This window comes from Nerophis ophidion, linkage group LG21 (genome assembly GCF_033978795.1).
Source record: "Nerophis ophidion isolate RoL-2023_Sa linkage group LG21, RoL_Noph_v1.0, whole genome shotgun sequence".
Taxonomy (NCBI): Eukaryota; Metazoa; Chordata; class Actinopteri; order Syngnathiformes; family Syngnathidae; genus Nerophis; species Nerophis ophidion.
Window position 1 is genome coordinate 38,736,299 of NC_084631.1, and position 23,170 is coordinate 38,759,468.

General features: G+C 49.4%; 1 protein-coding gene across 2 annotated transcripts in view; it reads left to right on the forward strand.

Moving 5' to 3' along the window:
• vps50 (VPS50 EARP/GARPII complex subunit) overlaps nucleotides 1–23,170 on the forward strand; it is a 335,202-nt gene that overhangs the window by 227,791 nt on the left and 84,241 nt on the right. Inside the window, exon 22 of one of the 2 annotated variants that reach the window (XM_061882573.1) lies at nucleotides 16,953–17,030. The exons of the other annotated variant lie outside the window; for it this stretch is intronic. Within the exon in view, the coding sequence (XP_061738557.1) occupies nucleotides 16,953–17,030 (78 nt within the window). The remainder of the gene's footprint in view (nucleotides 1–16,952; nucleotides 17,031–23,170) is intronic. 2 annotated transcript variants of the gene reach the window in all.

Consider the following 23,170-nt stretch of genomic DNA (forward strand, 5'->3'; position numbering starts at 1 on the left):
CTAATATTACTGCAATAATGTTAATATTTTGAATAGCTAATGTTACTGCAATAATTTTAATACTGCAACAATGTTAATATTTTTAATATCTAATATTACTGCAATAATGTTGATATGTTTAATATCTAATATTACTGCAACAATTTAAAAAAATGTTATATTTAATATTACTGCACTAATTTTCATATTTTTCATATCTAATATAAATGCACTAAATTTGATATTTTTAATATCTAATATCACTGCAGTAATTTTAATATTTTAATATCTAATAATACTGCACTAGTTTTAATATTTTAATATCTAATGTTACTGCAATAATGTTAATTTTTTTTAAATCTAATATTACTGCAATGATTTTAATATTTTTCATATCTAATATTACTGCAATAATGTAAATATTTTTCACACGTAATATTATTGCAATAATTTAAATATTTTTATTGTGTAATATTACTGCAATATTTTAATATTTTTAATATCTAATATTACTTTAATAATGTTGATATTTTAATATCTAATATTACTGCAGTAATGTTAATATTTTTAATATCTAATATTACTACAATTATTTTTATATTTTTAATATCTAATAATACTGCAATAATAATATTTTTAATATCTAATATTACTGCAATAATTTTTACATTTCTAATATCTAATATTACTGCAATAATGTTAATATTTTGAATATCTAATATTACTGCAATAATTTTAATACTGCAACATTGTTAATATTTTTAATATCTAATATTACTGCAATAAATGTTGATATTTTTAATATCTAATATTACTGCAATCATTTTCATGTTTCATATCTAATACAACTGCAATGATTGTAATATTTTTATATCTAATATTACTGCACTAATTTTAATATTGTTAATATTTAATATTACTGCACAAATTCTAATATTTTAATATCTAATATTACTGCACTAATTCTAATATTTTTAATATCTAATAGTAGTGCAATAAGTTTAATATTTTTAGTATCCAATTTTACTGCAATAATGTTAATATTTTTTAAATCTAATATTACTGAAATTATTTTAATATTTTCACATCTAATGTTACTGCAATAATGGAAATATTTTTAATATCTAATATTACTGCAATAATTTTAATATTTTATTGTGTAATATTACTGCAATATTTAAATATTTTTAATATCTAATATTACTGCAATAATTTTAATATTTTTAATATCTAATATTACTGCAATAATGTTGATATTTTAATATTTAATATTACTGCAGTAGTGTTAATATTTTTAATATCTAATATTACTGCAATAATTTTAATATTTTTAATATCTAATATTACTGCAATGATGTTAATATTTTTAATATAAATTATTACTGCAGTAATATTTTAATATCTAATATTACTGCAACAATTTAAATATGTTTAATATCTAATATTACTGCAATAAGTTTAATATGTTTAATATCTAATATTACTGCAATGATGTTAATATTTTTAATATCTAATATTACTGCAATAATTTTAATATTTTTAATATATAATATTACTGCAATGATGTTAATATTTTCAATATAAAGGATTACTGCAGTAATATTTTAATATCTAATATTACTGCAATAATTTAAATATGTTTATCTAATATTACTGCAATAATGTTAATATTTGTAATATATATTATTACTGCAATAATATTAATATTTGTTATATATAATAGTATTGCAATAATTGTAATGTTTTTAATATATAATATTACTGCAAAAACTACCATTTTTGGCCACAATACCCAGCAATATGATTGGAGGAGAAAAGGAGAGGCCTTTAATCCCAGGAGCACCATGCATACCGTCACGCATGGTGGTGGTAGTATTATTCTCTGGGCCTGTTTTGCTGCCAATGAAAGTGGTGCTTTACAGAGAATAAATGGGACAAATTCTCCAAATTCTTCAGAACAAGCTTAAATCATCAGCCCGGAGTTTGGGTCTTGGGTCGTGGGTTACTTAAGACACCCTGACCCTGACCCTAACCACAACAACGACTCAAGACACCCTACCTCTGACTCTAACCACAACGACTCAAGACACCCTGCCTCTGACCCTAACCCCAACGACTCAATGACACCCTGCCTCTGACCCTGATCACAACAACGACTCAAGACACCCTGCCTCTGACCCTAACAACAACGACTCAAGACACCCTGCCTCTGACCCTAACTACAACAACGACTCAAGACACCCTGCCTCTGACCCTAACCACAACAACGACTCAAGACACCCTGCCTCTGACCCTAACCACAACAATGACTCAAGACACCCTGCCTCTGACCCTAACTACAACGACTTAAGACACCCTGGTCCTGACCCTAACCACAACAACGACTCAACACACCCTGCCTCTGACCCTAACCACGATGACGACTTAAGACACCCTGGTCCTGACCCTAACCACAACAACGACTCAAGACACCCTGACTCTGACCCTAACCACGACGACTCAAGACACCCTGCCTCTGACCCTAATCACAACAACGACTCAAGACACCCTGCCTCTGAGTCTAACCACAACAACGACTCAAGACACCCTGCCTCTGACCCTAACCACAACAACGACTCAAGACACCCTGCCTCTGACCCTAACCACAACGACTTAAGACACCCTGCCTCTGACCCTAACCACAACGACTCAATACACCCTGCCTCTGACCCTAACCACAACAACGACTCAAGACACCCTGCCTCTGACCCTAACCACAACGACTCAAGACACCCTGCCTCTGAGTCTAACCACAACAACGACTCAAGACACCCTGCCTCTGACCCTAACCACAACAACGACTCAAGACACCCTGCCTCTGACCCTAACCACAACAACGACTTAAGACACCCTTCCTCTGACCCTAACCACAACGACTCAATACACCCTGCCTCTGACCCTAACCACAACAACGACTCAAGACACCCTGCCTCTGACCCTAACCACAAAAACGACTCAAGACACCCTGCCTCTGACCCTAACCACAACAACGACTCAAGACACCCTGCCTCTAACCCTAACCACAACGACTCAAGACACCCTGGTCCTGACCCTAAACACAACAACGACTCAAGACACCCTGCCTCTGACCCTAACCACAAAAACGACTCAAGACACCCTGCCTCTGACCCTAACCACAACAACGACTCAAGACACCCTGCCTCTAACCCTAACCACAACGACTCAAGACACCCTGGTCCTGACCCTAACCACAACAACGACTCAAGACACCCTGCCTCTGACCCTGATCACAACAACGACTCAAGACACCCTGCCTCTGACCCTAACAACACCGACTCAAGACACCCTGCCTCTGACCCTAACCACAACGACTCAAGACACCCTGCCTCTGACCCTAACCACAACAACGACTCAAGACACCCTGCCTCTGACCCTGATCACAACAACGACTCAAGACACCCTGCCTCTGACCCTAACAACACCGACTCAAGACACCCTGCCTCTGACCCTAACTACAACAACGACTCAAGACACCCTGCCTCTGACCCTAACCACAACAACGACTCAAGACACCCTACCTCTGACCCTAACCACAACGACTCAAGACACCCTGCCTCTGACCCTAACCACAACAACGACTCAAGACACCCTGCCTCTGACCCTGATCACAACAACGACTCAAGACACCCTGCCTCTGACCCTAACAACACCGACTCAAGACACCCTGCCTCTGACCCTAACTACAACAACGACTCAAGACACCCTGCCTCTGACCCTAACAACACCGACTCAAGACACCCTGCCTCTGACCCTAACTACAACAACGACTCAAGACACCCTGCCTCTGACCCTAACCACAACAACGACTCAAGACACCCTACCTCTGACCCTAACCACAACGACTCAAGACACCCTGCCTCTGACCCTAACCACAACAACGACTCAAGACACCCTGCCTCTGACCCTGATCACAACAACGACTCAAGACACCCTGCCTCTGACCCTAACAACACCGACTCAAGACACCCTGCCTCTGACCCTAACTACAACAACGACTCAAGACACCCTGCCTCTGACCCTAACCACAACAACGACTCAAGACACCCTGCCTCTGACCCTAACTACAACAACGACTCAAGACACCCTGCCTCTGACCCTAACCACAACAACGACTCAAGACACCCTGCCTCTGACCCTAACTACAACAACGACTCAAGACACCCTGCCTCTGACCCTAACCACAACAACGACTCAAGACACCTTGCCTCTGACCCTAACCACAACAATGACTCAAGACACCCTGCCCCTAACCCTAACTACAACGACTTAAGACACCCTGGTCCTGACCCTAACCACAACAACGACTCAACACACCCTGCCTCTGACCCTAACCACGATGACGACTTAAGACACCCTGGTCCTGACCCTAACCACAACAACGACTCAAGACACCCTGACTCTGACCCTAACCACAACGACTCAAGACACCCTGCCTCTGACCCTAATCACAACAACGACTCAAGACACCCTGCCTCGGAGTCTAACCACAACAACGACTCAAGACACCCTGCCTCTGACCCTAACCACAACAACGACTCAAGACACCCTGCCTCTGACCCTAACCACAACAACTTAAGACACCCTGCCTCTGACCCTAACCACAACGACTCAAGACACCCTGCCTCTGAGTCTAACCACAACAACGACTCAAGACACCCTGCCTCTGACCCTAACCACAACAACGACTCAAGACACCCTGCCTCTGACCCTAACCACAACAACGACTTAAGACACCCTTCCTCTGACCCTAACCACTACGACTCAATACACCCTGCCTCTGACCCTAACCACAACAACGACTCAAGACACCCTGCCTCTGACCCTAACCACAAAAACGACTCAAGACACCCTGCCTCTGACCCTAACAACAACAACGACTCAAGACACCCTGCCTCTGACCCTAACCACAACGACTCAAGACACCCTACCTCTGACCCTAACCACAACGACTCAAGACACCCTGGTCCTGACCCTAACCACAACAACGACTCAAGACACCCTACCTCTGACCCTAACCACAACGACTCAAGACACCCTGGTCCTGACCCTAACCACAACAACGACTCAAGACACCCTACCTCTGACCCTAACCACAACGACTCAAGACACCATGCCTCTAACCCTAACCACAACGACTCAAGACACCCTGGTCCTGACCCTAACAACAACAACTACTCAAGACACCCTACCTCTGACCCTAACCACAACGACTCAAGACACCCTGGTCCTGACCCTAACCACAACAACGACTCAAGACACCCTGCCTCTGACCCTAACCACAACGACTCAAGACACCCTGCCTCTGACCCTAACCACAACAACGACTCAAGACACCCTGCCTCTGACCCTAACCACGACTCAAGACACCCTGCCTCTGACCCTAACCACAACAACGACTCAAGACACCCTGCCTCTGACCCTAACCACAACAATGACTCAAGACACCCTGCCTCTGACCCTAACCACAACAACGACTTAGGACACCCTGGTCCTGACCCTAACCACAACAACGACTCAAGACACCCTGCCTCTGACCCTAACCACAACGACTCAAGACACCCTTCCTCTGACCCTAACAACAACGACTCAAGACACCCTGCCTCTGACCCTAACCACAACAACGACTCAAGACACCCTGCCTCTGACCCTAACTACAACAACGACTCAAGACACCCTGCCTCTGACCCTAACCACAACAACGACTCAAGACACCCTGCCTCTGACCCTAACTACAACAACGACTCAAGACACCCTGCCTCTGACCCTAACCACAACAACGACTCAAGACACCTTGCCTCTGACCCTAACCACAACAATGACTCAAGACACCCTGCCCCTAACCCTAACTACAACGACTTAAGACACCCTGGTCCTGACCCTAACCACAACAACGACTCAACACACCCTGCCTCTGACCCTAACCACGATGACGACTTAAGACACCCTGGTCCTGACCCTAACCACAACAACGACTCAAGACACCCTGACTCTGACCCTAACCACAACGACTCAAGACACCCTGCCTCTGACCCTAACCACAAAAACGACTCAAGACACCCTGCCTCTGACCCTAACCACAACAACGACTCAAGACACCCTGCCTCTGACCCTAACCACAACGACTCAAGACACCCTGGTCCTGACCCTAACCACAACAACGACTCAAGACACCCCACCTCTGACCCTAACCACAACGACTCAAGACACCCTGGTCCTGACCCTAACCAAAACAACGACTCAAGACACCCTACCTCTGACCCTAACCACAACGACTCAAGACACCCTGGTCCTGACCCTAACCACAACAACGACTCAAGACACCCTACCTCTGACCCTAACCACAACGACTCAAGACACCCTGCCTCTAACCCTAACCACAACGACTCAAGACACCCTGGTCCTGACCCTAACCACAACAACGACTCAAGACACCCTACCTCTGACCCTAACCACAACGACTCAAGACACCCTGGTCCTGACCCTAACCACAACAACGACTCAAGACACCCTGCCTCTGACCCTAACCACAACAAAGACTCAAGACACCCTGCCTCTGACCCTAACCACAACGACTCAAGACACCCTGCCTCTGACCCTAACCACAACGACTCAAGACACCCTGCCTCTGACCCTAACCACAACAACGACTCAAGACACCCTGCCTCTGACCCTAACCACAACAATGACTCAAGACACCCTGCCTCTGACCCTAACCACAACAACGACTCAAGACACCCTGCCTCTGACCCTAACCACAACAATGACTCAAGACACCCTGCCTCTGACCCTAACCACAACAAAGACTTAGGACACCCTGGTCCTGACCCTAACCACAACAACGACTCAAGACACCCTGCCTCTGACCCTAACCACAACGACTCAAGACACCCTTCCTCTGACCCTAACAACAACGACTCAAGACACCCTGCCTCTGACCCTAACCACAACAACGACTCAAGACACCACACCTTTGACCCTAACCACAACGACTCAAGACACCCTGCCTCTGACCCTAACCACAACGACTCAAGACACCCTGCCTCTGACCCTAACCACAACGACTCAAGACACCCTGCCTCTGACCCTAACCACAACAATGACTCAAGACACCCTGCCTCTGACCCTAACCACAACAATGACTCAAGACACCCTGCCTCTGACCCTAACCACAACAACGACTCAAGACACCCTGCCTCTGACCCTAACCACAACAATGACTCAAGACACCCTACCTTTGACCCTAACCACAACGACTCAAGACACCCTGCCTCTGACCCTAACCACAACAATGACTCAAGACACCCTGCCTCTGACCCTAACCACAACAATGACTCAAGACACCCTACCTTTGACCCTAACCACAACGACTCAAGACACCCTGCCTCTGACCCTAACAACAACGACTCAAGACACCCTGCCTCTGACCCTAACCACAACAATGACTCAAGACACCCTGCCTCTGACCCTAACCACAACAACGACTTAGGACACCCTGGTCCTGACCCTAACCACAACAATGACTCAAGACACCCTGCCTCTGACCCTAACCACAACAACGACTCAAGACACCACACCTTTGACCCTAACCACAACGACTCAAGACACCCTGCCTCTGACCCTAACAACAACGACTCAAGACACCCTGGTCCTGACCCTAACCACAACAACGACTCAAGACACCCTGCCTCTGACCCTAACCACAACAACGACTCAAGACACCCTACCTTTGACCCTAACCACAACGACTCAAGACACCCTGCCTCTGACCCTAACAACAACGACTCAAGACACCCTGGTCCTGACCCTAACCACAACAACGACTCAAGACACCCTGGTCCTGACCCTAACCACAACAACGACTCAAGACACCCTGGTCCTGACCCTAACCACAACAACGACTCAAGACACCCTGCCTCTGACCCTAACCACAACGACTCAAGACACCCTGCCTCTGACCCTAACCACAACAACGACTCAAGATACCACGCCTTTGACCCTAACCACAACGACTCAAGACACCCTGCCTCTGACCCTAACAACAACGACTCAAGACACCCTGCCTCTGACCCTAACCACAACAACGACTCAAGACACCACACCTTTGACCCTAACCACAACGACTCAAGACACCCTGCCTCTGACCCTAACAACAACGACTCAAGACACCCTGCCTCTGACCCTAACCACAAAGACTCAAGACACCCTGCCTCTGACCCTAACCACAACAATGACTCAAGACACCCTGCCTCTGACCCTAACCACAACGACTCAAGACACCCTGCCTCTGACCCTAACAACAACGACTCAAGACACCCTGCCTCTGACCCTAACCACAACAATGACTCAAGACACCCTGCCTCTGACCCTAACCACAACAACGACTCAAGACACCACACCTTTGACCCTAACCACAACGACTCAAGACACCCTGCCTCTGACCCTAACAACAACGACTCAAGACACCCTGCCTCTGACCCTAACAACAACGACTCAAGACACCCTGCCTCTGACCCTAACCACAACAATGACTCAAGACACCCTGCCTCTGACCCTAACCACAACAACGACTCAAGACACCACACCTTTGACCCTAACCACAACGACTCAAGACACCCTGCCTCTGACCCTAACCACAACAACGACTCAAGACACCCTGCCTCTGACCCTGATCACAACAACGACTCAAGACACCCTGCCTCTGACCCTAACAACACCGACTCAAGACACCCTGCCTCTGACCCTAACTACAACAACGACTCAAGACACCCTGCCTCTGACCCTAACAACACCGACTCAAGACACCCTGCCTCTGACCCTAACTACAACAACGACTCAAGACACCCTGCCTCTGACCCTAACCACAACAACGACTCAAGACACCCTACCTCTGACCCTAACCACAACGACTCAAGACACCCTGCCTCTGACCCTAACCACAACAATGACTCAAGACACCCTGCCTCTGACCCTAACCACAACGACTCAAGACACCCTGCCTCTGACCCTAACCACAACAACGACTCAAGACACCACACCTTTGACCCTAACCACAACGACTCAAGACACCCTGCCTCTGACCCTAACAACAACGACTCAAGACACCCTGCCTCTGACCCTAACCACAACAATGACTCAAGACACCCTGCCTCTGACCCTAACAACAACGACTCAAGACACCCTGCCTCTGACCCTAACCACAACAATGACTCAAGACACCCTGCCTCTGACCCTAACCACAACAACGACTCAAGACACCACACCTTTGACCCTAACCACAACGACTCAAGACACCCTGCCTCTGACCCTAACAACAACGACTCAAGACACCCTGCCCCTGACCCTAACCACAACGACTCAAGACACCCTGCCTCTGACCCTAACCACAACAATGACTCAAGACACCCTGCCTCTGACCCTAACCACAACGACTCAAGACACCCTGCCTCTGACCCTAACCACAACGACTCAAGACACCCTGCCTCTGACCCTAACCACAACAATGACTCAAGACACCCTGCCTCTGACCCTAACCACAACAATGACTCAAGACACCCTGCCTCTGACCCTAACCACAACAACGACTCAAGACACCACACCTTTGACCCTAACCACAACGACTCAAGACACCCTGCCTCTGACCCTAACAACAACGACTCAAGACACCCTGGTCCTGACCCTAACCACAACAACGACTCAAGACACCCTGCCTCTGACCCTAACAACAACGACTCAAGACACCCTGGTCCTGACCCTAACCACAACAACGACTCAAGACACCCTGGTCCTGACCCTAACCACAACAACGACTCAAGACACCCTGCCTCTGACCCTAACAACAACGACTCAAGACACCCTGGTCCTGACCCTAACCACAACAACGACTCAAGACACCCTGCCTCTGACCCTAACCACAACAATGACTCAAGACACCCTGCCTCTGACCCTAACCACAACGACTCAAGACACCCTGCCTCTGACCCTAACAACAACGACTCAAGACACCCTGGTCCTGACCCTAACCACAACAACGACTCAAGACACCCTGGTCTTGACCCTAACCACAACAACGACTCAAGACACCCTGCCTCTGACCCTAACAACAACGACTCAAGACACCCTGGTCCTGACCCTAACCACAACAACGACTCAAGACACCCTGGTCCTGACCCTAACCACAACAACGACTCAAGACACCCTGCCTCTGACCCTAACAACAACGACTCAAGACACCCTGGTCCTGACCCTAACCACAACAACGACTCAAGACACCCTGCCTCTGACCCTAACCACAACAATGACTCAAGACACCCTGCCTCTGACCCTAACCACAACGACTCAAGACACCCTGCCTCTGACCCTAACCAAAACAACGACTCAAGACACCCTGCCTCTGACCCTAACCACAACGACTCAAGACACCCTGCCTCTGACCCTAACCAAAACAACGACTCAAGACACCCTGCCTCTGACCCTAACCAAAACAACGACTCAAGACACCCTGCCTCTGACCCTAACCACAACGACTCAAAACACCCTGCCTCTGACCCTAACCAAAACAACGACTCAAGACACCCTGCCTCTGACCCTAACCACAACAATGACTCAAGACACCCTGCCTCTGACCCTAACCACAACAACGACTCAAGACACCACACCTTTGACCCTAACCACAACAACGACTCAAGACACCCTACCTTTGACCCTAACCACAACGACTCAAGACACCCTGCCTCTGACCCTAACCACAACGACTCAAGACACCCTGGTACTGACCCTAACCACAACAACGACTCAAGACACCCTGCCTCTGACCCTAACCACAACGACTTAAGACACCCTGGTCCTGACCCTAACCACAACAAGGACTCACCCACACACACTTGTTCAGTACACGGCCCCTGGTGGATAAAGTTTGGAAGCCCACTGATCTGCAGTGTTTTCATGATTCCTTAACCACGGACTTTTCCAAGATTTCCAGGATCTTGCCCACTCTACAATACAGTATTAACCCTTTCACTCACATGTGCTGCTGTCTCACCCCCATCTGCCTTCTCCCGGGTCATTAATGCTCATTAGAGAGGCCCATACAGTCAAAGGCTAATCACGCCATGAATCTTTCAAAAGCCAGAATGCTCTGCACAAATGATGCTACTTTGACCCGCTAACTGCTCTTTTTTCCAAGATGTCGCAGTCTGACATTAATATTGGAAAGGGTAAATGCCTCATTACGTGTTTACATTGTCCCCCTGCCAACATATGCTAAAGATGCAGTCATTCCCCAGAAAAGGCTCGCCATCAGTAATCGGGCTTTCAGCTGTTTGGGCTCGGAGGAAAGAATCTCAATTGGAGACTTGGCGGAGTGATTGACAGATTAGAGACTGACTGGAGGCGCTCGTAATGCAGATCAGAACATCAGCTGCTTCACTCTCTTCTTCTGAAATGGCCTTGACTTTTGCTTCGGAACAACTTTATTCAGCCTTCCTGGTTTTTTCAGTAAATCAACCCTTGTCCATCCATCCATCCGTCCATCTTCTTCCGCTTATCCGAGGCTGTGTCGCGGGGGAAGCAGCCTAAGAAGGGAAGCCCAGACTTCCCCCTCCCCAGCCACGTCGTCCAGCTCTTCCCGGGGGATCCCGAGGCATTCCCAGGCCAGCCAGGAGACATAGTCTTCCCTGTGGCCTCCTACCGGTTGGACGTGCCCTAAACACCTCCCTAGGGAGGCGTTCAGGTGGCATCCTAACCAGATGCCCGAACCACCTCATCTGGCTGCTCTTGATGCCGAGGAGCAGCGGTTTTACTTTGATCTCCCCCCGGATGGCAAAGCTTCTCACCCTATCTCTAAGGGAGAGCCCCAAACTCATTTGGTCCGCTTGTACCCGTGATCTTGTCCTTTCGGTCATAACCCAAAGCTCGTGATCATGAGTGAGGATGGGAACGCAGATGGACCGGTAAATTGAGAGCTTTGCCTTCCGGCTCAGCTCCTTCTTCACCACAACGGATCGATACAGCGTCCGCATCACTGAAGACGCCGCACCGATCCACTCTTCCCTCACTCGTGAACAAGACTCCTCCACTTGGGGCAGGGTCTCCTCCCCAACCCGGAGATGGCACTCCACCCTTTTCTGGTCGAGAACCATGGACTCAAACTTGGAGGTGCTGATTCTCATCCCGGTCGCTTCACACTCGGCTGCGGACCGATCCAGTGAGAGCTGAAGATCCTGGCCAGATGAAGCCATCAGGACCACATCATCTGCAAAAAGCAGAGACTTGTGTAATCTTCATATTGTTTGTGGGGCTTTGTGGGTATACATCTGTTCAGTATTTTAGCATAAAAAGCATTAAAAGCCACAAAATGCAACAGGTCCATCAGAACCACAAAGGCGGGTTGCGTAACAACAATGTGAACGTTGCACGGAACATTTCTCTGCCAGTTTCTGCGTCCCACAGGGATTCTTCTTTTGTGTTTCTGCACCTGCGGTTCCCACATAAGGTTGCAACATTTTCAACACTGTCTGCTCTCATTTTCTCGCACAATTGACTCTCTGATGTTCTGTGTACCTACACTCTGTCCTTCTCCTGTCTAGGCCTGATGTGTGTGTTTTATGTGTGTGGTACACAGAACATCAATTCCCACACTTCTATTAACCCCCGGGTTCAGTGGACCCGGACATCTTATATGTAATATAAATGTGTAGGGGGGGTGTATAGTGTGTGGTCATTAAATATGTATTCTGATATATGTTCTTCACAGAAAATGAACCAAAGTCTGTGAGTCTCAGTTTGAAAAATGACTTAAAAGCCTACTGAAATGAAATGTTCTTATTTAAACGGGGATAGCAGGTCCATTCTATGTGTCATACTTGATCATTTCGCCATATTGCCATATTTTTTCTGAAAGGATTTAGTAAAGAACATCCACGATAAAGTTCACAACTTTTGGTCACTAATAAAAAAGCCTTGCCTGTACCGGAAGTAGCAGACGATGTGCGCGTGACGTCACGGGTTGTGGAGCTCCTCACATCTGAACATTGTTTACAATCATGGCCACCAGCAGCGAGAGCGATTCGGACCGAGAAAGCGACAATTTCCCCATTAATTTGAGCGAGGATGAAAGATCCGTGGATGAGGAAAGTGAGAGTGAAGGACTAGAAAGAAAAAAAAGACTAGAGGGCAGTGGGAGTGATTCAGATGTTATTAGACACATTTACTAGGATAATCCTGGAAAAGCCCTTATCTGCTTATTGTGTTACCAGTGTTTTAGTGAGATTATATGTACCATATAATCTCACTAAAACACTGGTAACACACCTTTCATCAGCACCAGTCGACGGGTGGTGGCGATGCCCATCTCTGCCCTTCGCAAGGAACACTCTTTGAAACACGATCTTTCGAAATGATCGCTGCATAATACACTGTACTTTGTGTGTGTGGTCCAATCCAACCGTGTTCGCTTGACCGCTCTGTTCCATAGTAAAGCTTCACCGTCATCTTTCAGGAATGTAAACAATGAAACACCGGCTGTGTTTGTGTTGCTAAAGGCAGCCGCAATACACCGCTTCCCACCTACAGCTTTCTTCTTTGACGTCTCCATTATTCATTGAACAAATTGCAAAAGATTTAGCAACACAGATGTCCAGAACATGTGGAATTAAGCAATGAAAAGAGACGACTTAATAGCTGGAAACAATGCTGGAACAAAATGTCCTCTGCAATGCGTGACGTCACGCGCACACGTTATCATACCGAGACGTTTCGGCAGGATATTTCGGCGCAACATTTATAATAGCAATTTAGTCAACTAAAAAGGCCGTATTGGCATGTGTTGCAATGTTAATATTTCATCATTGATATATAGACTGCGTGGTCGCTAGTAGTGGGTTTCAGTAGGCATTTAATTGTATCATTTTTCTTTTAATAACAAATGAAAACGGGTCCCACAGATCCGAACACCACACAAAGGTTAAATCTCTTTGAGGATTTGACAAGGCGCTAATTTCAGTCAATTAATTAAGAATTTCACACAACCATGCCTACTCTTCTTAGGACACATCTTACATTAGTTTGAACTGTTAAATGAACCTAAAATATGACTTATTTTATGTTTGTGGTAAATATTGTACACGGTGTGTTGTCATGCAACTGTGACACTATTGTGCATTTTTTACGTTTAATTGTTTTATAAATAGCGGTGATGATAATGTAAATGAGGGATTTCTAATCACTGCTATGTTGGAATTCTTATTAACCTCTTAAGGGACGGCGTGGCGCAGTGGGAGAGTGGCCGTGCGCAACCCGAGGGTCCCTGGTTCAAATCCCACCTAGTACCAACCTCGTCACGTCCGTTGTGTCCTGAGCAAGACACTTCACCCTTGCTCCTGATGGGTGCTGGTTGGCGCCTTGCATGGCAGCTCCCTCCATCAGTGTGTGAATGTGTGTGTGAATGGGTAAATGTGGAAGTAGTGTCAAAGCGCTTTGAGTACCTTGAAGGTAGAAAAGCGCTATACAAGTACAACCCATTTATCATTTAAGGCTAGAGATGTCCGATAATGGCTTTTTTGCCGATATTGTCCAACTCTTAATTACCGATTCCGATATCAACCAATACCGATATACACAGTCGTGGAATGAAGACTTTATTATGCCTAATTTTGTTGTGATGCCTTCAACAATGTAACACGTTTTCCAAAATACATCAAATCATGGAAAAAATGCCAACATGGCACTGCCATATTTATTAATAAAGTCACAAAGTGCATTTTTTTTTTTAAACATGCCTCAAAACAGCAGCTTGGAATTTGGGACATGCTCTCTCGGAGAGAGCATGAGGTGGTTTAAGGGGGGGTGTATATTGTAGCGTCCTGAAAGAGTTAGTGCTGCAAGGGTTTCCTGGGCATTTGTTCTGTTGTGTTTATGTTGTGTTACAGTGCGGATGTTCTCCCGAAATGTGTTTGTCGTTCTTGTTTGGTGTGGGTTCACACATTTGTAAAGTCAACAACAACAGGTGTGTGTCCATGAGAGACAAGAAGAGAATTTTGTTGTGTCTTCGCCGCACTGTCCTTCGGGAGAGTCTCCCAGCCAGAGAAAACAATCCAAGCTAGAATGTTTTGTATACGAGTGGAAATAGAATTTGCTTTCTATGACTGGTCCTCAAAATACATACTGCGGGGCGGACAGTCCGACGTGATCCAAAATCACAAGTGTCCACAGTTCTTGCCGCTTGCTCCAATCATTTGTGGCAGCTTCGGGGTACTTTGAAGACTGCCAGCAACTTCCAGTTTGTGGACAAACCAGAGTAACGCTTACTCCAATCAGCAGATGTCCTGTTGTTATCCTTCTGAATAGGTAGATATCGTCACAAACTCGACTGAAAAAGGGTCGCCAGGACCGCGGCACTCCTTCTTCTTCCAAGAGTCCGTTGCGTGTCCAGCAACAACCGCTCCGTCGCGACAAGCAGGTTCTGCTCTGTCACGACAAGCAGGTTCCCGTCTCGACAAGCAGTTTCTGCTCTGTCATGACTAGCAGGTTCTGCTCCATCACAACAAGCAGGTTCCCGTCTCGACAAGCAGGCTCCCGTCTCGACAAGCAGGTTCTGCTCTGTCACGACAAGCAGGTTCCCGTCTCGACAAGCAGTTTCTGCTCTGTCACGACCAGCAGGTTCCGCTCCATCATGACAAGCAGGTTCCTGTTAGAACAAGCATGTTCCGTCACAACAAGCACGTTCCGTCACGACAAGCACGTTCCGCCACGACAAGCAGGTTCCGCTCCGTCACGATAAGCAGGTTCCGCTCCGTCACGACAAGCAGGTTCCGCTCCGTCACGACAAGCAGTTTCTCGTCACGACAAGCAGTTTCTCGTCACGACAAGCAGTTTCTCGTCACGACAAGCAGGTTCTCGTCACGACAAGCAGGTTCTCGTCACGACAAGCAGGTTCCTATCACGACAACGGGTTCCGTCACCACAAGCAGGTTCCTGTCACAACAAGCACGTTGCCTCACAACAAGCAGGTTCCTGTCACAACAAGCACGTTGCCTCACAACAAGCAGGTTCCTGTCACAACAAGCAGGTTCCTGTCACAACAAGCAGGTTCCGTCACCACAAGCAGGTTCCTGTCACAACAAGCACGTTGCCTCACAACAAGCACGTTCCGTCACAACAAGCACGTTCCGTCACGACAAGCACGTTCCGTCACGACAAGCAGGTTCCCGTCACGACAAGCAGGTTCCGCTCCGTCACGACAAGCAGGTTCTCATCACGACAAGCAGGTTCCGACACGACAAGCAGGGAGCTGTGCTCTTTTCATTCGACGCAAAAAAGTGCATGCGCTGCTGAGCTCTTTTTTTATAAGCGCTCCGGTGTGTAGGAACCAGGTCAGATTGATAGTTATCTGCAGCCCCCAAGAACCTGGTGCTGCTTACCATCTCCACTTCTGTTCCGTAGATGAAGAGACTCTCAATCTCTGTGAGCAAAATTTGCACTTAAATTAATGTCGAACATCTTGAATTGCAGTTTTTTTCCCCCCGTTGAAAAAACTGGGTACGGTGGTGGGGTTTGTTTTGACCTTGGGCTACGACAAATTCAGCACAGCAGCTCGTTTGTCCGTGTTGACAGGCTAATCAGACGCGGATACGCCAATTCATCAAGTGAAGTTCGAGTTAATTTTCCTTTATTGTTTGAATCCTGCATGCTAACCGGGCTCGACTATAAAACTACTAAGACTGAGGCCTAACTACACTTCTACAACCACCAGTCTTCATTCTCCGTCACACTGAGAGTCAAGACTTGTTTCCACTACGAGACACACAAACCCACTCCGTTGTTTAGTTTATTAACAACCGCCCTCAGTAACTCACTGGATTACATTTGTTGACTCTTTCTTTGTGTTTTTCTTTCTGTGATCCGTACGTCATCCGTAGCCCGTCCCCAGCCCGTCTATGCCGACTCACGGGGGCAGAGAGTCTGGTCCCGCTCGCGTGGTGGGCCCTGCTTGTTTGGTAAGAGTAGAACTCCTGGAGCACGGAGTGTAGACCCCGACCTCGTCACTCCTTGCAGCCCCTAGAATGTGCCCGTCCTTGACTTTAGAGGCCTCGTCACTCCTTGCAGCCCCTAGAATGTGCCCGTCCTTGACTTTAGAGGCCTGGTCACTCCTTGCAGCCCCTAGAATGTGCCCGTCCTTGACTTTAGGGGCCTCGTCACTCCTTGCAGCCCCTAGAATGTGCCCGTCCTTGACTTTAGAGGCCTAGTCAACCCTTGCAGCCCCTAGAATGTGCCCGTCCTTGACTTTAGAGGCCTGGTCACCCCTTGCAGCCCCTAGAATGTGCCCGTCCTTGACTTTAGAGGCCTGGTCACTCCTTGCAGCCCCTAGAATGTGCCCGTCCTTGACTTTAGAGGCCTGGTCACTCCTTAAAGCCCCTAGAATGTGCCCGTCCTTGACTTTAGACGCCTCGTCGCTCCTTGCAGCCCCTAGAATGTGCCCGTCCTTGACTTTAGAGGCCTGGTCACTCCTTGCAACCCCTAGAATGTGCCCGTCCTTGACTTTAGGGGCCTCGTCACTCCTTGCAGCCCCTAGAATGTGCCCGTCCTTGACTTTAGAGGCCTAGTCAACCCTTGCAGCCCCTAGAATGTGCCCGTCCTTGACTTTAGAGGCCTGGTCACCCCTTGCAGCCCCTAGAATGTGCCCGTCCTTGTCTTTAGAGGCCTGGTCACTCCTTGCAGCCCCTAGAATGTGCCCGTCCTTGACTTTAGGGGCCTCGTCACTCCTTGCAGCCCCTAGAATGTGCCCGTCCTTGACTTTAGAGGCCTAGTCAACCCTTGCAGCCCCTAGAATGTGCCCGTCCTTGACTTTAGAGGCCTGGTCACCCCTTGCAGCCCCTAGAATGTGCCCGTCCTTGTCTTTAGAGGCCTGGTGACTCCTTGCAGCCCCTAGAATGTGCCCGTCCTTGACTTTAGGGGCCTCGTCACTCCTTGCAGCCCCTAGAATGTGCCCGTCCTTGACTTTAGAGGCCTGGTCACCCCTTGCAGCCCCTAGAATGTGCCCGTCCTTGACTTTAGAGGCCTGGTCACTCCTTGCAGCCCCTAGAATGTGCCCGTCCTTGACTTTAGAGGCCTGGTCACTCCTTGCAGCCCCTAGAATGTGCCCGTCCTTGACTTTAGAGGCCTGGTCACTCCTTGCAGCCCCTAGAATGTGCCCGGTCCTTGACTTTAGAGGCCTGGTCACTCCTTGCAGCCCCTAGAATGTGCCCGTCCTTGACTTTAGAGGCCTGGTCACTCCTTGCAGCCCCTAGAACGTGCCCGTCCTTGACTTTAGAGGCCTCGTCACTCCTTCTACCCCCTAGAATGTGCCCGTCCTTTACTTTAGAGGCCTGGTCACTCCTTGCAGCCCCTAGAATGTGCCCGTCCTTGACTTTAGAGGCCTGGTCACTCCTTGCAGCCCCTAGAATGTGCCCGTCCTTGACTTTAGAGGCCTGGTCACTCCTTGCAGCCCCTAGAATGTGCCCGTCCTTGACTTTAGAGGCCTGGTCACTCCTTGCAGCCCCTAGAATGTGCCCGTCCTTGACTTTAGAGGCCTGGTCACTCCTTGCAGCCCCTAGAATGTACCCGTCCTTGACTTTAGAGGCCTGGTCACTCCTTGCAGCCCCTAGAATGTGCCCGTCCTTGACTTTAGAGGCCTGGTCACTCCTTGCAGCCCCTAGAATGTGCCCGTCCTTGACTTTAGCGGCCTGGTCACTCCTTGCAGCCCCTAGAATGTGCCCGTCCTTGACTTTAGAGGCCTGGTCACTCCTTGCAGCCCCTAGAATGTGCCCGTCCTTGACTTTAGAGGCCTGGTCACTCCTTGCAGCCCCTAGAACGTGCCCGTCCTTGACTTTAGAGGCCTCGTCACTCCTTCTACCCCCTAGAATGTGCCCGTCCTTGACTTTAGAGGCCTGGTCACTCCTTGCAGCCCCTAGAATGTGCCCGTCCTTGACTTTAGAGGCCTGGTCACTCCTTGCAGCCCCTAGAACGTGCCCGTCCTTGACTTTAGAGGCCTCGTCACTCCTTCTACCCCCTAGAATGTGCCCGTCCTTGACTTTAGAGGCCTGGTCACTCCTTGCAGCCCCTAGAATGTGCCCGTCCTTGACTTTAGAGGCCTGGTCACTCCTTGCAGCCCCTAGAATGTGCCCGTCCCTGACTTTAGAGGCCTGGTCACTCCTTGCAGCCCCTAGAATGTGCCCGTCCTTGACTTTAGACGCTTCGTCACTCCTTGCAGCCCCTAGAATGTGCCCGTCCTTGACTTTAGAGGCCTGGTCACTCCTTGCAGCCCCTAGAACGTGCCCGTCCTTGACTTTAGAGCCCTGGTCACTCCTTACAGCCGCTAGAATGTGCCCGTCCTTGACTTTAGAGGCCTGGTCACTCCTTGCAGCCCCTAGAATGTGCCCGTCCTTGACTTTAGAGGCCTGGTCATTCCTTGCAGCCCCTAGAATGTGCCCGTCCTTGACTTTAGAGGCCTGGTCATTCCTTGCAGCCCCTAGAATGTGCCCGTCCTTGACTTTAGAGGCCTCGTCAATCCTTGCAGCCCCTAGAATGTGCCCGTCCTTGACTTTAGAGGCCTCGTCACTCCTTGCAGCCCCTAGAATGTGCCCGTCCTTGACTTTAGAGGCCTGGTCATTCCTTGCAGCCCCTAGAACGTGCCCGTCCTTGACTTTAGAGGCCTGGTCACTCCTTGCAGCCCCTAGAATGTCCCCGTCCTTGACTTTAGAGGCCTCGTCAATCCTTGCAGCCCCTAGAATGTGCCCGTCCTTGACTTTAGAGCCCTGGTCACTCCTTGCAGCCCCTAGAATGTGCCCGTCCTTGACTTTAGAGGCCTGGTCATTCCTTGCAGCCCCTAGAACGTGCCCGTCCTTGACTTTAGAGGCCTGGTCACTCCTTGCAGCCCCTAGAATGTGCCCGTCCTTGACTTTAGAGGCCTGGTCACTCCTTGCAGCCCCTAGAATGTCCCCGTCCTTGACTTTAGAGGCCTGGTCACTCCTTGCAGCCCCTAGAATGTGCCCGTCCTTGACTTTAGAGGCCTCGTCACTCCTTGCAGCCCCTAGAATGTGCCCGTCCTTGACTTTAGAGGCCTGGTCACTCCTTGCAGCCCCTAGAATGTGCCCGTCCTTGACTTTAGAGGCCTGGTCACTCCTTGCAGCCCCTAGAATGTGCCCGTCCTTGACTTTAGAGGCCTCGTCACTCCTTGCAGCCCCTAGAATGTGCCCGTCCTTGACTTTAGAGGCCTGGTCACTCCTTGCAGCCCCTAGAATGTGCCCGTCCTTGACTTTAGAGGCCTGGTCACTCCTTGCAGCCCCTAGAATGTGCCCGTCCTTGACTTTAGAGGCCTCGTCACTCCTTGCAGCCCCTAGAATGTGCCCGTCCTTGACTTTAGAGGCCTGGTCATTCCTTGCAGCCCCTAGAACGTGCCCGTCCTTGACTTTAGAGGCCTGGTCATTCCTTGCAGCCCCTAGAATGTGCCCGTCCTTGACTTTAGAGGCCTGGTCACTCCTTGCAGCCCCTAGAATGTGCCCGTCCTTGACTTTAGAGGCCTGGTCACTCCTTGCAGCCCCTAGAATGTGCCCGTCCTTGACTTTAGAGGCCTCGTCACTCCTTGCAGCCCATAGAATGTGCCCGTCCTTGACTTTAGAGGCCTCGTCACTCCTTGCAGCCCCTAGAATGTGCCCGTCCTTGACTTTAGAGGCCTGGTCACTCCTTGCAGCCCCTAGAATGTGCCCGTCCTTGACTTTAGAGGCCTGGTCACTCCTTGCAGCCCCTAGAATGTGACCGTCCTTGACTTTAGAGGCCTGGTCTCTCCTTGCAGCCCCTAGAATGTACCCGTCCTTGACTTTAGAGGCCTCGTCACTCCTTGCAGCCCCTAGAATGTGCCCGTCCTTGACTTTAGAGGCCTGGTCACCCCTTGCAGCCCCTAGAATGTGCCCGTCCTTGACTTTAGAGGCCTGGTCTCTCCTTGCAGCCCCTAGAATGTACCCGTCCTTGACTTTAGAGGCCTCGTCACTCCTTGCAGCCCCTAGAATGTGCCCGTCCTTGACTTTAGAGGCCTGGTCACTCCTTGCAGCCCCTAGAATGTGCCCGTCCTTGACTTTAGAGGCCTCGTCACTCCTTGCAGCCCCTAGAATGTGCCCGTCCTTGACTTTAGAGGCCTGGTCATTCCTTGCAGCCCCTAGAACGTGCCCGTCCTTGACTTTAGAGGCCTGGTCATTCCTTACAGCCCCTAGAACGTGCCCGTCCTTGACTTTAGAGGCCTGGTCACTCCTTGCAGCCCCTAGAATGTGCCCGTCCTTGACTTTAGAGGCCTGGTCACTCCTTGCAGCCCCTAGAATGTGCCCGTCCTTGACTTTAGAGGCCTCGTCACTCCTTGCAGCCCATAGAATGTGCCCGTCCTTGACTTTAGAGGCCTCGTCACTCCTTGCAGCCCCTAGAATGTGCCCGTCCTTGACTTTAGAGGCCTGGTCTCTCCTTGCAGCCCCTAGAATGTACCCGTCCTTGACTTTAGAGGCCTCGTCACTCCTTGCAGCCCCTAGAATGTGCCCGTCCTTGACTTTAGAGGCCTGGTCACTCCTTGCAGCCCCTAGAATGTGCCCGTCCTTGACTTTAGAGGCCTCGTCACTCCTTGCAGCCCCTAGAATGTGCCCGTCCTTGACTTTAGAGGCCTGGTCATTCCTTGCAGCCCCTAGAACGTGCCCGTCCTTGACTTTAGAGGCCTGGTCATTCCTTACAGCCCCTAGAACGTGCCCGTCCTTGACTTTAGAGGCCTGGTCACTCCTTGCAGCCCCTAGAATGTGCCCGTCCTTGACTTTAGAGGCCTGGTCACTCCTTGCAGCCCCTAGAATGTGCCCGTCCTTGACTTTAGAGGCCTCGTCACTCCTTGCAGCCCATAGAATGTGCCCGTCCTTGACTTTAGAGGCCTCGTCACTCCTTGCAGCCCCTAGAATGTGCCCGTCCTTGACTTTAGAGGCCTGGTCACTCCTTGCAGCCCCTAGAATGTGCCCGTCCTTGACTTTAGAGGCCTGGTCACTCCTTGCAGCCCCTAGAATGTGACCGTCCTTGACTTTAGAGGCCTGGTCTCTCCTTGCAGCCCCTAGAATGTACCCGTCCTTGACTTTAGAGGCCTCGTCACTCCTTGCAGCCCCTAGAATGTGCCCGTCCTTGACTTTAGAGGCCTGGTCACCCCTTGCAGCCCCTAGAATGTGCCCGTCCTTGACTTTAGAGGCCTGGTCTCTCCTTGCAGCCCCTAGAATGTACCCGTCCTTGACTTTAGAGGCCTCGTCACTCCTTGCAGCCCCTAGAATGTGCCCGTCCTTGACTTTAGAGGCCTGGTCACTCCTTGCAGCCCCTAGAATGTGCCCGTCCTTGACTTTAGAGGCCTGGTCACTCCTTGCAGCCCCTAGAATGTGCCCGTCCTTGACTTTAGAGGCCTGGTCACCCCTTGCAGCCCCTAGAATGTGCCCGTCCTTGACTTTAGAGGCCTCGTCACTCCTTGCAGCCCCTAGAATGTGCCCGTCCTTGACTTTAGAGGCCTGGTCACCCCTTGCAGCCCCTAGAACGTGCCCGTCCTTGACTTTAGAGGCCTGGTCACTCCTTGCAGCCCCTAGAATGTGCCCGTCCTTGACTTTAGAGGCCTGGTCACTCCTTGCAGCCCCTAGAATGTGCCCGTCCTTGACTTTAGAGGCCTGGTCACTCCTTGCAGCCCCTAGAATGTGCCCGTCCTTGACTTTAGAGGCCTCGTCACTCCTTGCAGCCCCTAGAATGTGCCCGTCCTTGACTTTAGAGGCCTGGTCACCCCTTGCAGCCCCTAGAACGTGCCCGTCCTTGACTTTAGAGGCCTGGTCACTCCTTCTACCCCCTAGAATGTGCCCGTCCTTGACTTTAGAGGCCTCGTCACTCCTTGCAGCCCCTAGAATGTGCCCGTCCTTGACTTTAGAGGCCTGGTCACCCCTTGCAGCCCCTAGAATGTGCCCGTCCTTGACTTTAGAGGCCTGGTCTCTCCTTGCAGCCCCTAGAATGTACCCGTCCTTGACTTTAGAGGCCTCGTCACTCCTTGCAGCCCCTAGAATGTGCCCGTCCTTGACTTTAGAGGCCTGGTCACTCCTTGCAGCCCCTAGAATGT